The 16,983-nt window shown below is 38.7% G+C and overlaps 1 protein-coding gene across 3 annotated transcripts in view; it reads left to right on the forward strand.

The window, feature by feature from the left end:
• ENTPD5 (ectonucleoside triphosphate diphosphohydrolase 5 (inactive)) overlaps positions 1-16,983 on the forward strand; it is a 42,465-nt gene that overhangs the window by 12,813 nt on the left and 12,669 nt on the right. For 2 of the 3 annotated variants that reach the window (XM_049611413.1, XM_049611414.1), the window contains exons 3-6: positions 4,886-4,958; positions 6,787-7,072; positions 7,718-7,797; positions 9,310-9,453. In XM_049611413.1, coding sequence (XP_049467370.1) covers positions 6,856-7,072; positions 7,718-7,797; positions 9,310-9,453 — 441 coding nt within the window. In that variant the 5' untranslated portion in view covers positions 4,886-4,958; positions 6,787-6,855. Of the gene's footprint in view, positions 1-4,885; positions 4,959-6,786; positions 7,073-7,717; positions 7,798-9,309; positions 9,454-16,983 lie in introns of those variants that run through there. The other variant, XM_049611415.1, reaches the window with a different exon arrangement.

The raw sequence follows: 16,983 nt of genomic DNA on the forward strand, positions 1-16,983 counted from the left end.
ATTCTAGGTGACCCTTCCTGGGTGACCTAGTAGTTAAAACTGTGGGCTCTGGAATTAGACCATCTGGGTTTGATTTCTGGCTCTCTTCACTTACTATATGGTCTTACATTACCTAGTTTCCTATGACTCAGTTTTCTCATTTCTAGAAAGGGGGTGTTATAAAGAAGCCTACCTCACAGAGTGGTACTGTGAGATTAAATGAGATGATGCATGTAAAATACTTAACATAGTGCTTAGCTAGTATTAAGGTTTCAATAAATACTAGCCACTATTATTATTATTACTTCAGATTGTGCTCCTTTGGCCACAGTCCCCTGCATTAAGTGCTAACCCTCTCTTCTATACCCTCCTCTGCTAATAGTGTACTTTCTTGTTTCTGAAATCCATATTACACATTTTTCGGGAAATAAAAAATGAAATCAAGCCATTCATAATTTACCTATTTCATATTTACCTATTTCATCTTTTTATAGTCCCTCTGGTTTTTATCCACATGTCTATATTATTTTTGTAGTTCTATTCATTTTTCACAGTTCAAATGCCATCTCATGATGCCTTTCCTAATCCTATCAATAGAGTTAGTCCTTAAGGCCCTGGGCTCTTTTAGTGTTTTTATGATTAACTTGAAAGTGTGGTTATTTGTGTCTATGTCTGTCACCTCTGCCAGACTCTGAGAATCTTGAATAAAAAAGTCTGTTTATTCATGTTTAATTCTCAAGCAACTACCGCTTGATGGGCATCAGTGAACATTTGTAGAATTAGACACTGGAATGGAGCCTACTAAGGCTTCCCACTTCAGTCTTTCTTATATGTAATGGCCAGAATCATATTTGTGACACTTCCTTGCTCAAAATCTTCAATGGCTTCCCGTTGCCTACAGAGTTTAGTCTAAACTCAGCTGAGTGTTTGGTGTGCTCTCCTGTCTGAATTGAATTTGCCCTTCCAACTTTATTTCCTATGACAGTTAGTCAAACTGATGTGTTCACTATTCCCCAGGGGCTTCCATCCCTTTTCTATATCCATGTCTTGAATCATTGTTTCCTGAAAAGTACTCCTCTCCTATCTTAATGCCCCTTCTTAGGACCTTCCTCAAATGCCACTTCTTTTATAAAGCCTTCTCAGTTATTCCAGCTGTAAATAATATCTCCCTGTTTTAAAGTCTCAGAGCATGGCAACTGTGCTACTTGTCACCTTTTAACTCTACAGACATAGTTAATGGACATGTATTTATTTCCTGTTTACTGTAGTCTCTTAAAGGCCAGGTCTAAGATGATTCATCTTTGCATGACATACTTGTAAGTAGCATTGGCAGCTAATTTCTGGAATGCCTAAATGAATGAATGAATTTGTGAATAAATAGAATTCCTGGAATAGCATTACTATCCACGAACTAGTTTTGAGGGGCATGGGGAGTTGGGTATGTGATAGCCATAGTAAGACACTGGGAAAGGTGGTACCCTCTTCCCCATTGCTTCTGTCTGCAGATATTATCAGTTCAGTTGTACCAAGTCAGTTAGAAATGTACTGATGTTGGGGCGCCTGAGTGGCTCAGTTGGTTGAGCGTCCAACTTCGGCTCAGGTCATGATCTCACGGCCAGTGAGTTCGAGCCCCGCGTCAGGCTCTGTGCTGACAGCTCAGAGCCTGGAGCCTGTTTTGGATTCTGTGTCTCCCTCTCTCTCTGACCCTCCCCCGTTCGTACTCTGTCTCTCTCTCTGTCTCAAAAATAAATAAACGTTAAAAAAAAATTTTAAAAAAAAAAAGGAAATTTACTGATGTCAACATGTTCCAGGCTCAGTACTTGGGTTTGGAAATACCAAAGATATCATGTTCCCTCACCTTAGACACTCTTCAAATAGCAAAGTGTTCCAGAGTTCTGGCCCTTGGTGTTGGGTATGTAGGTCCCAACTTATATTCCCAAATGAGGCATTGCTCACTGTACTGAATCTATTTCATACTTAAATTAGACCAGTTTTCGTTTTGCTTTACTTGACTAACTTTTGCTCTGAGTAGTTTGGCTAATCCATTTCCATAGTTCAGCTTATTTAAATTTTTCACTCTGGTTACATTTTAAACTTGCTTTGTATTTAATTTTTAACTTTGTTAAAGCTAGCTTTTTTGTGGAGCTCAGATAAATTGGCAGTGGGAGCTTCGCTAAGACTTTTTGGTGGACCTTTCCAGTTACCTACTTGATTCCATTATTTTAAACTGTTGAGAAATCCTGTGTCATTTTATTCAGGTCAGTCAATACTTATATTTGTTTAGGGAAGGAATAGAAGGACTTAAATTAACAATCAGGTGTTCTCATGGAACTGTATAAGGAAAACCAGTCCATTCTTTGAAATATGATTCACTGCCTACAGAACCATTGTTTCTCACACCTGTTCTCTATTTTGGCTCTCTATACTTCATCTGTTTAATACTTAAAGTTCTCAGGATTCTCCTTGTGTCACTTCACCAGGCTAATTCCTACCTCTGATTCAGGACCCAGCTTAGGCCTCTTATCCCTTAAGGAGCCACCCTCTTCCTTCCCAACTCCATCCTTCCTCTGAGATGTAACTCGGTAACTCTGAGATGAGTTATTTGCCTCGTAGGTCCATTCCTATAACATTCTATGCATATTCCCATAAAAGAACTTACCACAGTATGTGCATTATAGCTGTTGGCTTACTTGTCTGTTTCTTCTAGTAAGTTGAAGTCTCCCCAAGAGCTGAGCCTATATCTAATCCCTCTTTTGTATCTAGGAGATAGCACAGTGTCTGGCATATATCAGACATTCAGTAAATACTTTTTTTTTTTTAAATATATGACCTTTTATTTATTTACTTTTAATTTTAAAAGAATATTTATTTATTTAAAAGTTTGAGAGAGTGTGCACATATGTGCACAAGAGGGGCAGAGAGAAAGGGAGAGAGAATCCTAAGCAGGCTCTGCAGCTGTGAGCCCAGAGCTCAACATAGGGCTTGATCCCACGAACCACGAGATCATGACCTGAGCTGAAATCAAGAGTTGGATGCTTAGCTGAGCCACCCAGGTGCCCCACATTCAGTAAATGCTTATTAAGTAAACAATCCAATGCCCAGGTTTCTAAGTTCATCTCAAGGATAGAAGCTACCAAGGAGTGGACTAAGGTTGTAAAAACATGAAATAGGAGGGGATTAATAACATTATTACGTAGTTACATATTTTGTAATTATAAATAGAACATGTAATATCCTGTATAAAAATAGAGAAGTCAGTTCCTGATCAACTTCTGCCCTATAAACAATTCTACTAGTTGACACTTAACTATCATAAAAGTAGATGAACCAGACAATCATGTGTACCCAGAAAAAAGGTGGATAAGGGAGGAGTGAAAGATCAAGAAGGGAGTGAGTTAGCAAAATGCCACGTAGTTAGTTGCAAGCTAGCACAAAGGTGAACGTGGTTCATGAAGCTAGCTTGATTCTTGAAATAGGATCAAAGAGCAAAAGGCAACCAACAGTGAAAGCAAGGATTCACAGGAACAGGCAGACATGAGTTGGTGAGCACCCAAATGGGGCCTGGGTTCTGTGGGATTGTGGTCTGTCTGGGTTACATGGGAGAAGGGAATCTGGAGTGTGAAGCTCTGGGGAGGCTGACTAGGGAGTATTAATGTTTCCTATAGAGACAAAGATATATTGAAAAGACCTTGGAAGAAAATGAGAATAGTGACAAACACTAGCTGGCACCAGGGTCTCAAAAGAATTGAAGAGGGGACTTTATGGGGGTGAATAGGAGAAAGTGAGCAAGAGATGTTTGAGAAGATCAGTTCTGAAAGGAGTGAATTTCAGTATACTGATGTGTATACTCCCCAGTCTGTAGAAAGTAAACTTGACTATCTGTTTTGTTTTGAGTAGCATATAAAACATATAATTGACATGTTTGAAGAAACAATCTTGCCCTGGAAGTTTGGAATCGTGATCTTCCAGGGGAAGGTGATTAACCTCCTTTTTAGGAGGTCAGCTCTTATATTGCTAAATGGGTAGGATCCAATGCCTGAGTTATTGGATCACTATTCATCTTCTCAGAGTACTTATTCAGCACCTACTGTGTGATAGTACTGTTCCAGTGCCAGGAACACATCAGTGTATACAACAGACAAAACTTCCCACCCATATGTAGCTCACATGAGGATGGCAGAGAGCAAGGAATATGAAAAAAACCCACAAAAGTAGTAAACTATATAGAAGATGGAAAGTGCTATGGAAAAAAAAAAAAAAGCAGGGAAGGAAGGTAGAAGATGTGCATGTGGCCAGGTGGGCTGCAATTTTAAATTGAGTCGACAAGGAAGGTTTCAAGAAGGTGACATTTAAGCAAAGACTAACGAAGTGAATGAGCAAGCTTTTCAGGCTGCGGTTGTGTAAAAGAGGATCCCATTCTATACACTCTAAATGTAAGCCATTCTTAACTAACCTTAAAGAAAAATGAGATTGAAAGTGGTGTTACAAGGTAGGGATTAAAAGCAGAAGGGGCATTTTATGTTTTCATCCTTTGCTCTCTCTAAGATCTGTTTAGTTTCACACTAAACACCTGGTATGACTCTGCACTTTTTCACTTCATGAGAACAGATAACCTAGCATGCATTTTTTTCCATGTGAAATCTCTTTTGGCAGAAAAACAAATGTTTGCTTAGTGGAAATAGAAGCTGGAGAGATTTTTCAGAAACCACAATAATAGAGAAAAAATGAGCCCTAGGAAGCCCCTCTGGAATTAGTTACAGAGGTAGAGGAAGGCTGGTGACTGGAGAGCCCTAAATGTTCTTCTTGAGGGAGAAAAGGGACCAAGGACTGGATATGGTTTGAAATCTGGACAAGGCAAGGATCCATTAATACTCCAAGAATCTGAAATGGTTGTTTCTGTTTTCAGTTATTTAGACTGATATACATGTCCAGTCTGTTTGCTGTAAAAGAAAAATCAGCCAAAGGGAGTGATTTAAGATGTGAGTATGAATCTGGCCAAGCAGCTGCCCTATTTCAGTGTTGTTTTCCTGGGATAAAGTTTCCTTTGAGACTCAAAGTTGTGTTTTTTTTTCCCCTAGCCAAAACCTTTATTCTTAACTATGGACTAGAAGTCCAGCCTTGAATTGTGTTCAAACTGATAATTCTAACTCTGCCTTTTAGTATCTCAGAACTACTGTACTTATTTTTAAAGGTTTAAACTCTGAATGCAATTAACTTCAATTTGTATTATTTTTTTAAATGTTTGCTTATTTTTGAGAGAGAGAGCACAAGCAGGGGAGGGGCAGAGAGAGAGAGAGGATCCGAAGCAGGCTCTGTGCTGTCAGAGGAGAGCCCGATGCAGGCTCAAACTCGGCCCCCAGGCATCCCTCAATTTGCATTATTTTATACAATATGCCACCTGTGGGAAGAGAAGCATTTTGATAAAATGAACCCTAGGAGGTCAACAAACTTGAGAATGACTGAGAATCCTCAATCTATGCTCCAAATATACTGAGTATTCTGTTAGAGATAAGGGGACTGAACAATAGGAACTTCAGAATTAGATCTTATATAACCAGTTACTGTGACTTACATAAGGAGAAGTCCAGAGATGAAGGCTGGAACAGGACTCTCAAAACTTTTTTGAGCAAAGTGCATAAAGGGCCATTAAAGAAGCCTTACATGTTAGAGGATAGCATTGTTCATGAATACCAGGAGAAAATACAGCCTAGAGCAAAGAAAATATAGCTTATCCAAGAGACATTGTTTCATGTAACCCTACTGTAGGTTTTCAGCATCATTTGTATTCAACCTGCTATAATATACTGATCTAAAACAAATAATGCTGAGCACTAATGCTAAGATTTTTGTCTTTGCTACAAACATATAAAGAAATATAGGCAAGAACTTGCTGTAAGGGAGGCTTTGGGAATAATCAGAAAAAGAAAGATTGGCAAAAGTGAAGACTGATTTCTGATCAGGATTTCACCAATGACCTGCTTTATGACTTTCAGCAAGTCATTGAGCTTCTCTGGCTTAATTTGCTCATTTGCCTTAACTTCTTACAGGGATAACATGGAACCCTGAAACCTATGAAAGATGTTTTTTAAAACTGTAACAGTCAGCACCCCTGGCTGGTTCAGTTGGACTGGAAGAGCAATGTGACTCTTAATCTGGGTTACGAGTTTGAGCCTCACATTGGGTATAGAGATTACTTAAAGAAACTTAAAAACAACAACAACAAAAAAACCTATAATGGTCCATTTAAGTGTTTTTAAATTAAGTTGATTTCCCTAAAATGGGATTGTATGTGCAAACCCTGGCAATATTATTGGTCACAGGTAGCATTCCAGTAGCCTGATTTTTGAAGCCTGTGGACACCCTAATGCTAGTGACTTTATAACTTCTATGTAAATTTATAACTTTAATTCAGAAATTGAAACATAGGAAAAAAGACAAAAGAGAAGGAGAGTGGGAGGGTTATTATATGATGTAAAGACAAAATCGTTGAAATTGAAAGAAGACAATTAGACTCAACAATAAGAGCAGGGTGGCAGAGAGAGCCTTGAGTATGAGGGATCCACCTTACAAATGAAAGCAGAGAATGAGGAAATATATTTTAAATCCTAGTTTTCTATTGCAACAAGATACTCTAAAGGAAAAGGTGCTAAGAGCCTATGTTACTATGGTCTAGCTTGTTGTGCTGCTTATAAAAAATAAAGAAAGAGCACCTTGGGGAAGGGGGTGGGATTTCTGTAGTAGGTATTTCTTCCTTTACAGGTTTAAACAAAAGACGAGTTGGTCTATGTTTGTCTTTTGTCCTATAAGCCACTGCAGGTGTATGAACAGCATTGCTTCTGCAACAAAAGCCTAGACTCACCACATCTTGGGAGGAGAATGGCCACTGCATGGGGGACCGCCTTTCTCATGCTGGTGACATCCTGTGTTTGCAGCACTGTCTTCCACAGAGACCAGCGGACTTGGTTTGAGGGTGTTTTCCTGTCTTCCATGTGCCCCATCAATGTCAGTGCTAGCACATTGTACGGAATTATGTTTGATGCAGGGAGCACTGGAACACGAATTCATGTTTATACCTTTGTGCAGAAAATACCAGGTAAGTGCAACTCGTACCCTCATTGGTGCCTATTAATCTACACTTCAGCCTCTCCTTCTAGAAATGAATGTGCTGAGAGTATGTGATATGAATAACAGAATCTTAATGCTACTGAATGTCTTTCTTCAGAGAAGATTTTGGACGATAATTGAACATATAGTTTAATTCAGTGTGAAATTAAAGAGATCTGGGTTGCCTGTAGTCTAAAACCCATATGTCCAAGAAATATAGTTGTAATTTGTCCTTTTCTCTAAAGTAGTTGATACTTCGGATCCAGAATATTGAGAATATTGGATGTGGTCTTGAGAGAGGATCACTGTCATCCTTGGAGGAGATGAAACGACCCTGAGGATTAACTTTTTGTGAATTTCCAGTGTTCTCAGGTTACATATAGAGCCTAAGAGCAGGAGTAGGAGCTAGGTGTCCACCCCGACAAATGGCAGAGGGACTCTCAAGAATTGCCTGTTATCTTCTGTCCCTTTACTCAATACTCCTACAAGCCACTCTTCACAGGTGGGATTACTTGGGATGGCTTGGAGGAATAGGTTAATCTAGTAGGTCATATGATACAGAACCCACTATCAGAAACAGTCTAGCTTTTGGTAATCAGCCATCTGTCTTCTGTTTTCTTCCATGGACAAAAAGGTCAGCTTCCGATTCTGGAAGGGGAAATTTTTGATTCTGTGAAGCCAGGACTTTCTGCTTTTGTAGATCAACCTAAGCAGGTGCGTTTTTTATAACAAGATGTTCAGATTCTCAGTGCTTTAATAACTTTACCACGCTGCTGCTGTTAAATACCTCATGCTGTTCACTACTGATATTGAGTCATGTGTAAGATCAGTTTTCTGTCCTCAGATATACTCAGCTATACTTGTACACCCCAAACTCACTAGGGCTTGAGCAGAACGAAGCAAGAATAGATTGTGGATATGCAGGGATGACACCTTTTTTTTTTTTAGCAGATTGTTCCCTTTGTATTTACTGTTTAAGATTTTTGAGTTGAAGCCATCAACTGCATTGATTAATGTAGATGGAGAAGATAGACATGGAGTTCTCTATAAGGTATGAGGTATAAACATAGCAGTTGAGGAACTGTAGACCCAATGAACTTCATTTCAAAGTACCCTGATATAGGACAGATCATGTATACCTATACTCTAGAAGTTAGGGAAGAACTCATGAAAACAAAAATCTTTGGTATTAAAGGATGTATAGAGAGTTTTGTCATGACTGTATTTCACATTCGAGCACCCATAACATGCCATACCCAGTGTGTCAGAGGCCATACCAAAATAGAATAAGGCAGAATATCGACCATTTGGTAGCAAATGTAAAGATATTGTTACAAGCATAGTCATTAACCAAAGGAAAAACTTCTATTAAAAATGGCTTGCGGTACATGACTGGCTCAGTTGGTAGAGCATGTGATTACTTAATAAAATCTTAGAAAAAAGAATGGCTTGAACTTGAAGACCTGTGAAGATGTTTTTTTTCTCAGCTCACTAATATGAAATGGTAAATGCGTCAGAAAATTGGGAGGTGTCAAAAACTGATTTGACATTTAGAGAAGATTTTGTTGTGGTTGCTAATAATTCTGATGATTTAGAGGTAGCAGCATGTTGTCAGATGTTCACTCAGGGAAACAGTGGATTTAAAATAATGGTTTTTAATTTCATAAATTGAGTATCTACTCTGTCCTGTGCGTGTAGGTGGTATGATGCAAAAATGAACCTGGCAGGTTCTGTCCTTCCAGAGATCATAAAACCTGTAGCATGGTAATAGCCACACCAGTCTTTGTGTGCACGTACATGCAGTCTGCCGCATGCAATGCACTCAGCAGTTTTTCAGTGGGATGAGGCGTATCTCCCATCGTAGAGTTGAGGAAACCAAGTCCCTATATGAAGCCACAGAGCTAGCAAGCAAGTCTTCTAACTCCAAATCCGGTGTTTTTTTCACTGTACCCAACTTTCTAACCTGAAGCTAATTTATGAGACACAAAATAACAATCAGTTAAAATGACCATGCTATAAAAGAATAATTTTTGTTATCATTCAACCAAAATTAAATGCATTTTCCTTCAAAGAAGCCTACTTATCTAGGTTTCTTCTCCTGTAGAGCAGAGAGTGGTTGGAGCCCCCTGCTCCCTCACTCCTGTTATCCCCCCGAGCATGTTGAGGGAATAGACAGTTGCCACTAAATGAACTGTTCACCGTATGAGTAGGTCATCTCTTTTGAAGGGTGCTGAGACTGTTCAAGGACTCTTAGAGGTGGCCAAAGATTCCATCCCCCGAAGTCACTGGAAAAGAACCCCAGTGGTCCTGAAGGCAACAGCAGGACTGCGCTTACTGCCAGAACAGAAAGCCCAGGCTCTGCTCTTTGAGGTAATCTTCGAAGTCCTTTGCATCACAGATGATTATTTTTCCCTCTGTGAATATTTGCCTTAGGGGTGTTTAGCTCTTTGGAATGTGACTGCTACCTTTAGTATTCCACCATCGCTAAAGCACTCTGGTAACTGGTCTCTTGTTCTAGCTACTCACATTTCTAAACGTTACTCTTGAATTTATACAACTTTTCCTAAAGAATTTTAAAGTATTTCCTGTCCATGATAGTCTTAACTCTTCTAACTTATTAAAACAGAATCACAAAAATTATTTTTAGCCCACTCTATTGAAGTATAACTTAAAATGTGTACATTTTCAGTGTACAGTTAAATGAATTTTTACAAATTCAGAAGTTTCCTTATATACCTTTGCAGTCAGTTTCCTCCTCCCCTGAAGCCAGACAACCACTGATCTGCTTTCTATCACTGTAGATTAGTTTTGCTTGTTCTTACATTTCATATAAATGGAGTTATACAGTTTATGTTCTTTTTTTAATGTCTTTTTTTCTCTCAGCATAAAGGTTTTTTAAATTAAATTTTTAATTTTAATTCTAATATAGTTAACATACAGTGTTACATTAGTTTAAGGTGTACAATATAGTGATTCAACAAGTCTCTACATTACTCAATGCTCATCATGATAAGTGTGCTCTTAATCCCCTTCACTTATTTTACCCATTCCCCCTGCCCCCACCTCCCCTCTGGTAACTGTCAGTTCTCTATAGTTAAGATTGGTTTGTCTCTCTCCTTTATTTGTTTTTTCCTTTGTTCGTTTGTTTTGTTTCTTAAATTCCACATATGAGTGAAATCACTTGGTATTTGTCTTTCCTCTGACATATTTCGCTTAGCATTATACTCTCTAACTCCATTCATGTTGTTCCAGATGGCAAGGTTTCATTCTTTATGGCTAAGTAATCCATTGTGTGTGTGTGTGTGTGTGTGTGTACGTGTGTGTGTGTGTGTATGTACACACACACACATATGTACACACACACCATATCTTCTCTATCCATTCATCAATTGATGGACACTTGGGCTGCTTCCATAATTTGGCTATTGTAAATAATGCTGAAATATAGAGGTGCATATATCCCTTTGGATTAGTGTTTTTGAATATTTTGAGTAAATACTCAGTAGTGCAATTACTGGATCATCAAGTAGTTCTATTTTTAACCTTTTGAGGAACCTCCATACTGTTTTCCACAGGGGTTGCATTCCCATCAACAGTGCACAAGGATTCCTTTTTTTCTTACATCCTTGCCAACATGTTGTTTCTTTTGTTTTTGATTTTAGGTATTCTGATGGATGTGAGATGATATCTCATTGTAGTTTTGATTTGCGTTTCCCTGATGATGAGTGATGTTGAGCATCTTTTCATGTGTCTGTTGACCATTTGTATGTCTTCCTTGGAGAAATGTCTGTTCATGTCTTCTGCCCATTTTTTAATTGAATTATTTGTAGGTTTTTTGGTGTTGAGTTGTATCAGTTCTTTCTATATTTTGGATACTAACCCTTTATCAGATATGTTTTGGCAAATATCATCTCCCATTGAGTAGATTGACTTTAGTTTTGTTGATTGTTTCCTACACAGTGCAGAAGCTTTTTATTTTGATGCCCAATGGTTTATTTTCCCTTTTGTTTTCCTTGCCTTAGGAGACACATCTAGAAAGATGTTGCCACAGCTGATGTCAAAGAAATTACTGCTGGTGCTCTTTTCTAAGATTTTTATGGTTTCATGTCTCACATTTAGGTCCTTAATCCATTTTGAGTTTATTTTTGTGTGTGGTGTAAAAAAGTGATCAGTTTCATTCTTTTACATGTAGCTGTCCAGTTTTTCTAGCACTGTGTTTAAAGAGACAGTCTTGTTCCAATTGCATATTCTTTCCTCCTTTGTCATGACAAATGATTAATTGATGATGTAATTGTGGGTTTATTTCTGGGTTTTCTATTCTTTTTTTTTTTTAATGTTTATTTATTTTTGATAGAAAGAGCATGAGCAGGGGAGGGGCAGAGAGAGAGGGAGACACAGAATCCAAAGCAGGCTCCAGGCTCTGAGCTGTCGGCACAGAGCCCAACGCAGGGCTGGAACTCATAAACCATGATATCATGACCTGAGCCAAAGTTGGACACTTAACCGACTGAGCCACCCAGACGCCCCCTGGGTTTTCTATTCTGTTCTGTTGATCTATGTGTCTGTTTTTGTGCCAGTACCATACTGTTTTACTACAGCTTTGTAATATAACTTGAAGTCTGCAATTGTGACAACTCCAGTTTTTTCTTTTTCAAGATTGCTTTGCCATTCAGGGTCTTGTGTGATTCCATACAAATTTTAGGATTTTTTGTTCTAGTTCTGTGAAAACTGCCATCGGTATTTTGATAGGGCTTACATTAAATCTGTAGATTGCTCTGGGTAGTATAGACATTTTGATAATATTTGTTCTCATCCATAAGCATGGAGTGTCTTTCCATTTTTTTGTGTCATCTGCAGTTTCCTTCATCGGTGTTTTATAGTTGAAAACTATACAGGTCTTTCAACTCTTTGGTTAGGTTTATTCTTAGGTATCTGTTATTATTATCATCATTATTATTATTCCATTTGAGAGAGAGTGTGACCGGGAGAGAAGGGGGAGGGAAAGGGGTGGGGGGAGAGAGAGAGAGAGAGAGAAAATATATCTTAAGCAGGCTCCATGCTCACTCAGCATGGAGCCCAACTTGGGGCTTGATCCCATGACCCCAGGATCATGACCTGAGCAGAAATCAAGAGTTAGACTAATCCTCAACTGACTGAGCCTCCCAGGTGCCCCCTTATTATTTTTTTAATTTGTTTTTTTAACTTTTATTCATTTTTGAGAGACAGAGATACAGCACAAGCTGAGGAGGGGCAGAGAGAGGGGGAAACACAGAATCCAAAGCAGGGTTTAGGCTCTGAGCTGTCAGCACAGACAGAGCCTGATGTGGGGCTCAAACCCACAAACCATGAAATCATGACCTGAGCTGAAGTTGGACGTTCAAATGATTGAGCCACCGAGGTGCCTCTTGATGCATTTGTAAATGGAGTTATTTTCTTAAATTCTCTTTCTGCTGCTTCATTATTAGTATGTAGAAATGCACACTAATATGCATTAATATGATTTGTGTACATTGATTTTATATCCTATAACATTACTGAATTCATTTGTCAGTTCTAGCAGTTTTTGGTGGAGTCTTTAGGGTTTTCTGTATGTAGTCTCATGTTATCTGCAAATAGTGAAAATTTTACTTCTTTACCAATTTGGATACCTTTTGTTTATTTATTTTGTCTGATTGCCGTGTCTAGGACTTCCAGTACTATGTTGAATAAAAGTGATAAGAGTAGACAGCCTTGTCGTGTTCCTGATCTTAGGAGAAAAGCTCTCTGTTTTTCCCCATTGAGTGTGGTGCTGTGGGTTTTTCATATAGGACTTTATTATGCTGAGGTATGTTCCCTCTAAACTTCTTACTTTGTTGCTGTTTTTTATCATGAATGGATATTATACTTTGTCAGATGCTTTTTCTGCATCTATTGAAATGATCACATGGTTTTTATCCTTTCTGATATTGATGTGATGTATCACGTTGATTGATTTGCAAATATTGAACCACCCTTGCATCCTGGGAATAAATCCCACTTGATTGTGGTAAATGATTTTTTTTTTTAATGTATTGTTGGATTTGGTTTGCTAGTATTTTGTTGAGGATTTTTGCACCATCAGAGATTTTGGCTTGTAGTTCTCTTTTTTTGTGGTATCTTTATCTGGTTTTGGTACCAGAGTAATGCTGGACTTATAGAATGAATTTGGAAGGTTTTTTCCTCTTCTATTCTTTGGAATAGTTTGAAAAGAGTAGGTATTAATTCTTCTTTAAATATTAGGTAGAATTCACCTGTGAAGCCATCTGATCTCAACTTTTGTTTGTTGGGAGTTTTTTGATTACTAATTCAGTTTCTTTGTTGGTTATCCATATGCTTGAATTTTCTGTTCCTTCCTATTTCAGTATTAGGAGGTTATATGTTTCTAGGAATTTATCCATTTCTTTGTCCAATTTGTTGACATATAATTTTTTATAATCTCTTATTGTTTGTATTTCTGTGATATCAATTGTTACTTCTCCTCTTTCGTTGTATTTTTGTTTATTTGAATTTTCTCTCTCTCTCTTTTTCTTATTTTTAATGAATCTGGCTAGAGGTTTATCAATTTTGTTGATCTTTTCAAAGAACCAGCTCCTGGTTTCATAGATGTGTTTTGTTTTGTTTTTTTTTCCTATATCATTTATTTCTGCTCTAATGCTGTTTCCTTCCTTTTGCTGGTTTTGGGTTTTTGTTCTTTTTCTAGCTTCTTTAGGTGTAAGGTTAGGTTGCTTATTTGAGATTTTTCTTGCTTCTTGAGATAGGCCTGTATTGCTGTAAACTTCCCTCTTAGACCACTTTTGCTACATCCCAAAGATTAAAAAAAAATTTTTTTAATCTATCTTTATTTTTGAGAGAGAGAGAGAGAGAGAGCAAGCAGAGAAGGAATAGAGACAGAGGGAGACACAGAATCCAAAGCAGGCTCCAGGCTCCAAGCTGTCAGCACAGAGCCTGATGTAAGGCTTGAACTCATGAACAGTGAGATCATGACCTAAGCCGAAGTCAGTCACTTAACCGACTGAGTCACCCACGTGCCCCTATTACATCCCAAAGATTTTAGACTGTTGGGTTTTCATTTTCATTTGTCTCCATGTAATTTTTTATTTCTTTTTTGATTTTTTTCAATTTAAATTATTTTTTATTTTTTTTTTTTATTTTATAGAGAGCACACACGAGCGAGGGAGAGGGGCAAAGGGAGAGAATCTTAAGCAGGCTCCACACTCAGCATGGAGTCCAACATGGGGCTCAATCCCACGACCCTGGGATCATGACCTGAGCCGAAATCAAGAGATGTTCAACCAACTGAGCCACCCAGGTGCCCCTCTTCTTTGATTTCTTGGTTCACTCATTTATTGTTTAGTAGCATCTCAGCATAAAGCTTTTGAGAAGAATCATGGAATTTTAAGTGTGAGAGATTTTTAAAGATCATCCATTTAAATTTCGTATTCAAGTAAAAAATTTAAGTAGAGAAGTTTTTTTAAACTCAGTATTTTTAGCACTATTGTGCATACTTATTTTGCATAAAACATGCAAACTCTAGGGGTGCCTGGGTGGCTCAGTTGGTTAAGCATCTGACTCTTGATTTCAGCTCAGGTCATGATCTCGTGGTTTGTGAGTTGAGTCTTGCATCGGGCTTTGTGCTGATAGTGCGGAGCCTGCTTGGAATTCTGCTTCCCTCTCTTTCTGCCCCTTTCCCACTTGCTCTCTCTCTCTCTCTCAAAATAAATAAAACATCAACTTCAAAAAAATTATTGAAGGGGGGGTGCCTGGGTAGCTCAGTTAGTTAAGTGTCCAACTTTGGCTCAGGTCACGATCTCACAGCTTGTGAGTTTGAGCCTTGCGTCAGGCTCTGTGCTCACAGCTCAGAGCCTGGAGCCTGCTTCAGATTCTGTGTCTCCTCTCTCTCTGCTCCTCCCCTGCTCATGCTCTCTCTTTCTCTCAAAAATAAACATTAAAAAATTTTTTGGGGTGGCTCAATTGATTGAATGTCCGACTTTGGCTCAGGTCATGATCTCACGGTTCATAGGTTCGTACCCCACATCAGGTTCTGCGCCTGGAGACAGCTCAGAGCCTGGAACCTGCTTGCAATTCTGTATCTCCCTCCCTCTCTGCCCCTCCCCTGCTTGTGCGCTCTTTGTCTCTCAAAAAGGAATAAATAAACATTTTAAAAAATAAAAAAAATGTTTTAATAAAAAATTATTTTTAAAAACATGCAGACTAATAAGATTTAAATTATGTATGAAGAATATTTACAAGTAGGATCCCATTATAACAAAAATTACAACAAAAAATTATTCTATATTATCAGTGTGTAATTCAGAGCTCAAAATCCATTTTCCTTTGACTGTCAACACAGCATTTAAGTCCCTTGTCCAAGGACAAGCTGCCTAGCATGTTTGCATGAGAATCTGAATCCTGATTCCTTATTCATGTATTCATTTATATTCAGCATATGAGTGCTGAGCATTGGTGAGGTTACCAGGGACATGCTGCCTGGAGCAAAAAATGACAGTCCGTGCCGTGATGGAACTTACATTCTGGTTGCAAGGAGACAGAAAGTAAACAACTAAACAACTCACTACAAAGTATGTCAGGTGCTGTAGATGCTATGGAGAAAGAAAAGCAAGGGAAGGCAGCTAGGGAATGCTGGTAGTCAACGTGGAGGGATGCTATTTTTAATAGGGTAGTCAGGGAAGACTGTTGATAAGATGCATTTGATCAGAGACCTGAGAAGAGTAAAGAAGCAAGCTATACAAGACATTTGTAGAAGAATATTCCAAGCTGAAGCAATAGCAGGTGAAAAGCCTAAATCAGGGAAAATGCTTGGTATATTCAAGGAACAGCATCCAGGAGGTCAATGTAGCTGGAAGGGAGTGAGTGATGGAAGTAGGAGATGAGATCAGAGAGGTGTGAGGGGTTTATTATGTAGGGCCTTAAAGGCAAGTGTAAGAACTTTCACTTTTTCTCCAAGAAGTAAGTCATTGGAGGGTCTTGAGAGGCAGCATCTGACATCTGTTTTAAAAGCACACTGTGGCTGTTGTGTTGAGAATAAACTGTGAGCAGGGGAGAAGAGTGGAGAGGACAAGAGCAGAAACTCTCTGTGTTTACTACTGTTTGCTTATCTATCTTCTCTTTAAAAACTTGTTTATAGACCACTGGGTTTTCCTGGATGAAACAGGGTCCAGAGGTCACCACATGAAGTGTTTCATCCTATCAGGAATTAAAACAGCCAGTAGACCAGAGTTCCTTCTATTCCTGTTTGGAAGTCTCCCTCTGCCTCATGATAATCATATAAAAAAAAATAAGACATAACACCCATATAATTGACCTCTATTTGTGGAGAGTCAAGAGTGTGTGAGAGATATTAATTCTCATTTCCTAAAATAGGATAAATAAGTCTAGACCTGGGGTCTCTGGACTCTTGAGGCCTCAGCCATGTGCCAGAATCTAACAGGGGCTGAGAGCAGAGTACTCCAGCCCGTGGACATGAGTCCTCTTTACCCGCAAGGGCAAAGACCTGCAGAATTTGATGGGAGAGCAGAAGAAATGTTTCTGTAGCCTCAGGAGCTGCCCAGGCCCAACTCTTCTCTACCATCCGTTTATCTTGTCATCTAAGAAATGAAGTGGGAAAAGGTCCTCTTAGCCTCCAGTGTGCCCAGGCAAAATTAATAAGGTGTTTTTTTAAAAAAATTACAGGATCCCAATTTGAGCTGAGTCAAATGTATGCCCGTTCTTAGGTCCAGTTCACCTATAAATGCAGACAGCGGTTGAGATTTACTTATTTTTTAAAAATTTTTATGTTTATTTTTGAGAGAGAGCATGAGCAGGGGAGGGGCAAAGAGAGAGGGAGACAGAGGATCCAAGCAGGCTCTGTGCTGTCAATACAGA

The sequence above is a fragment of the Panthera uncia genome (assembly GCF_023721935.1).
Source record: "Panthera uncia isolate 11264 chromosome B3 unlocalized genomic scaffold, Puncia_PCG_1.0 HiC_scaffold_1, whole genome shotgun sequence".
In the NCBI taxonomy this organism is placed as follows: Eukaryota; Metazoa; Chordata; class Mammalia; order Carnivora; family Felidae; genus Panthera; species Panthera uncia.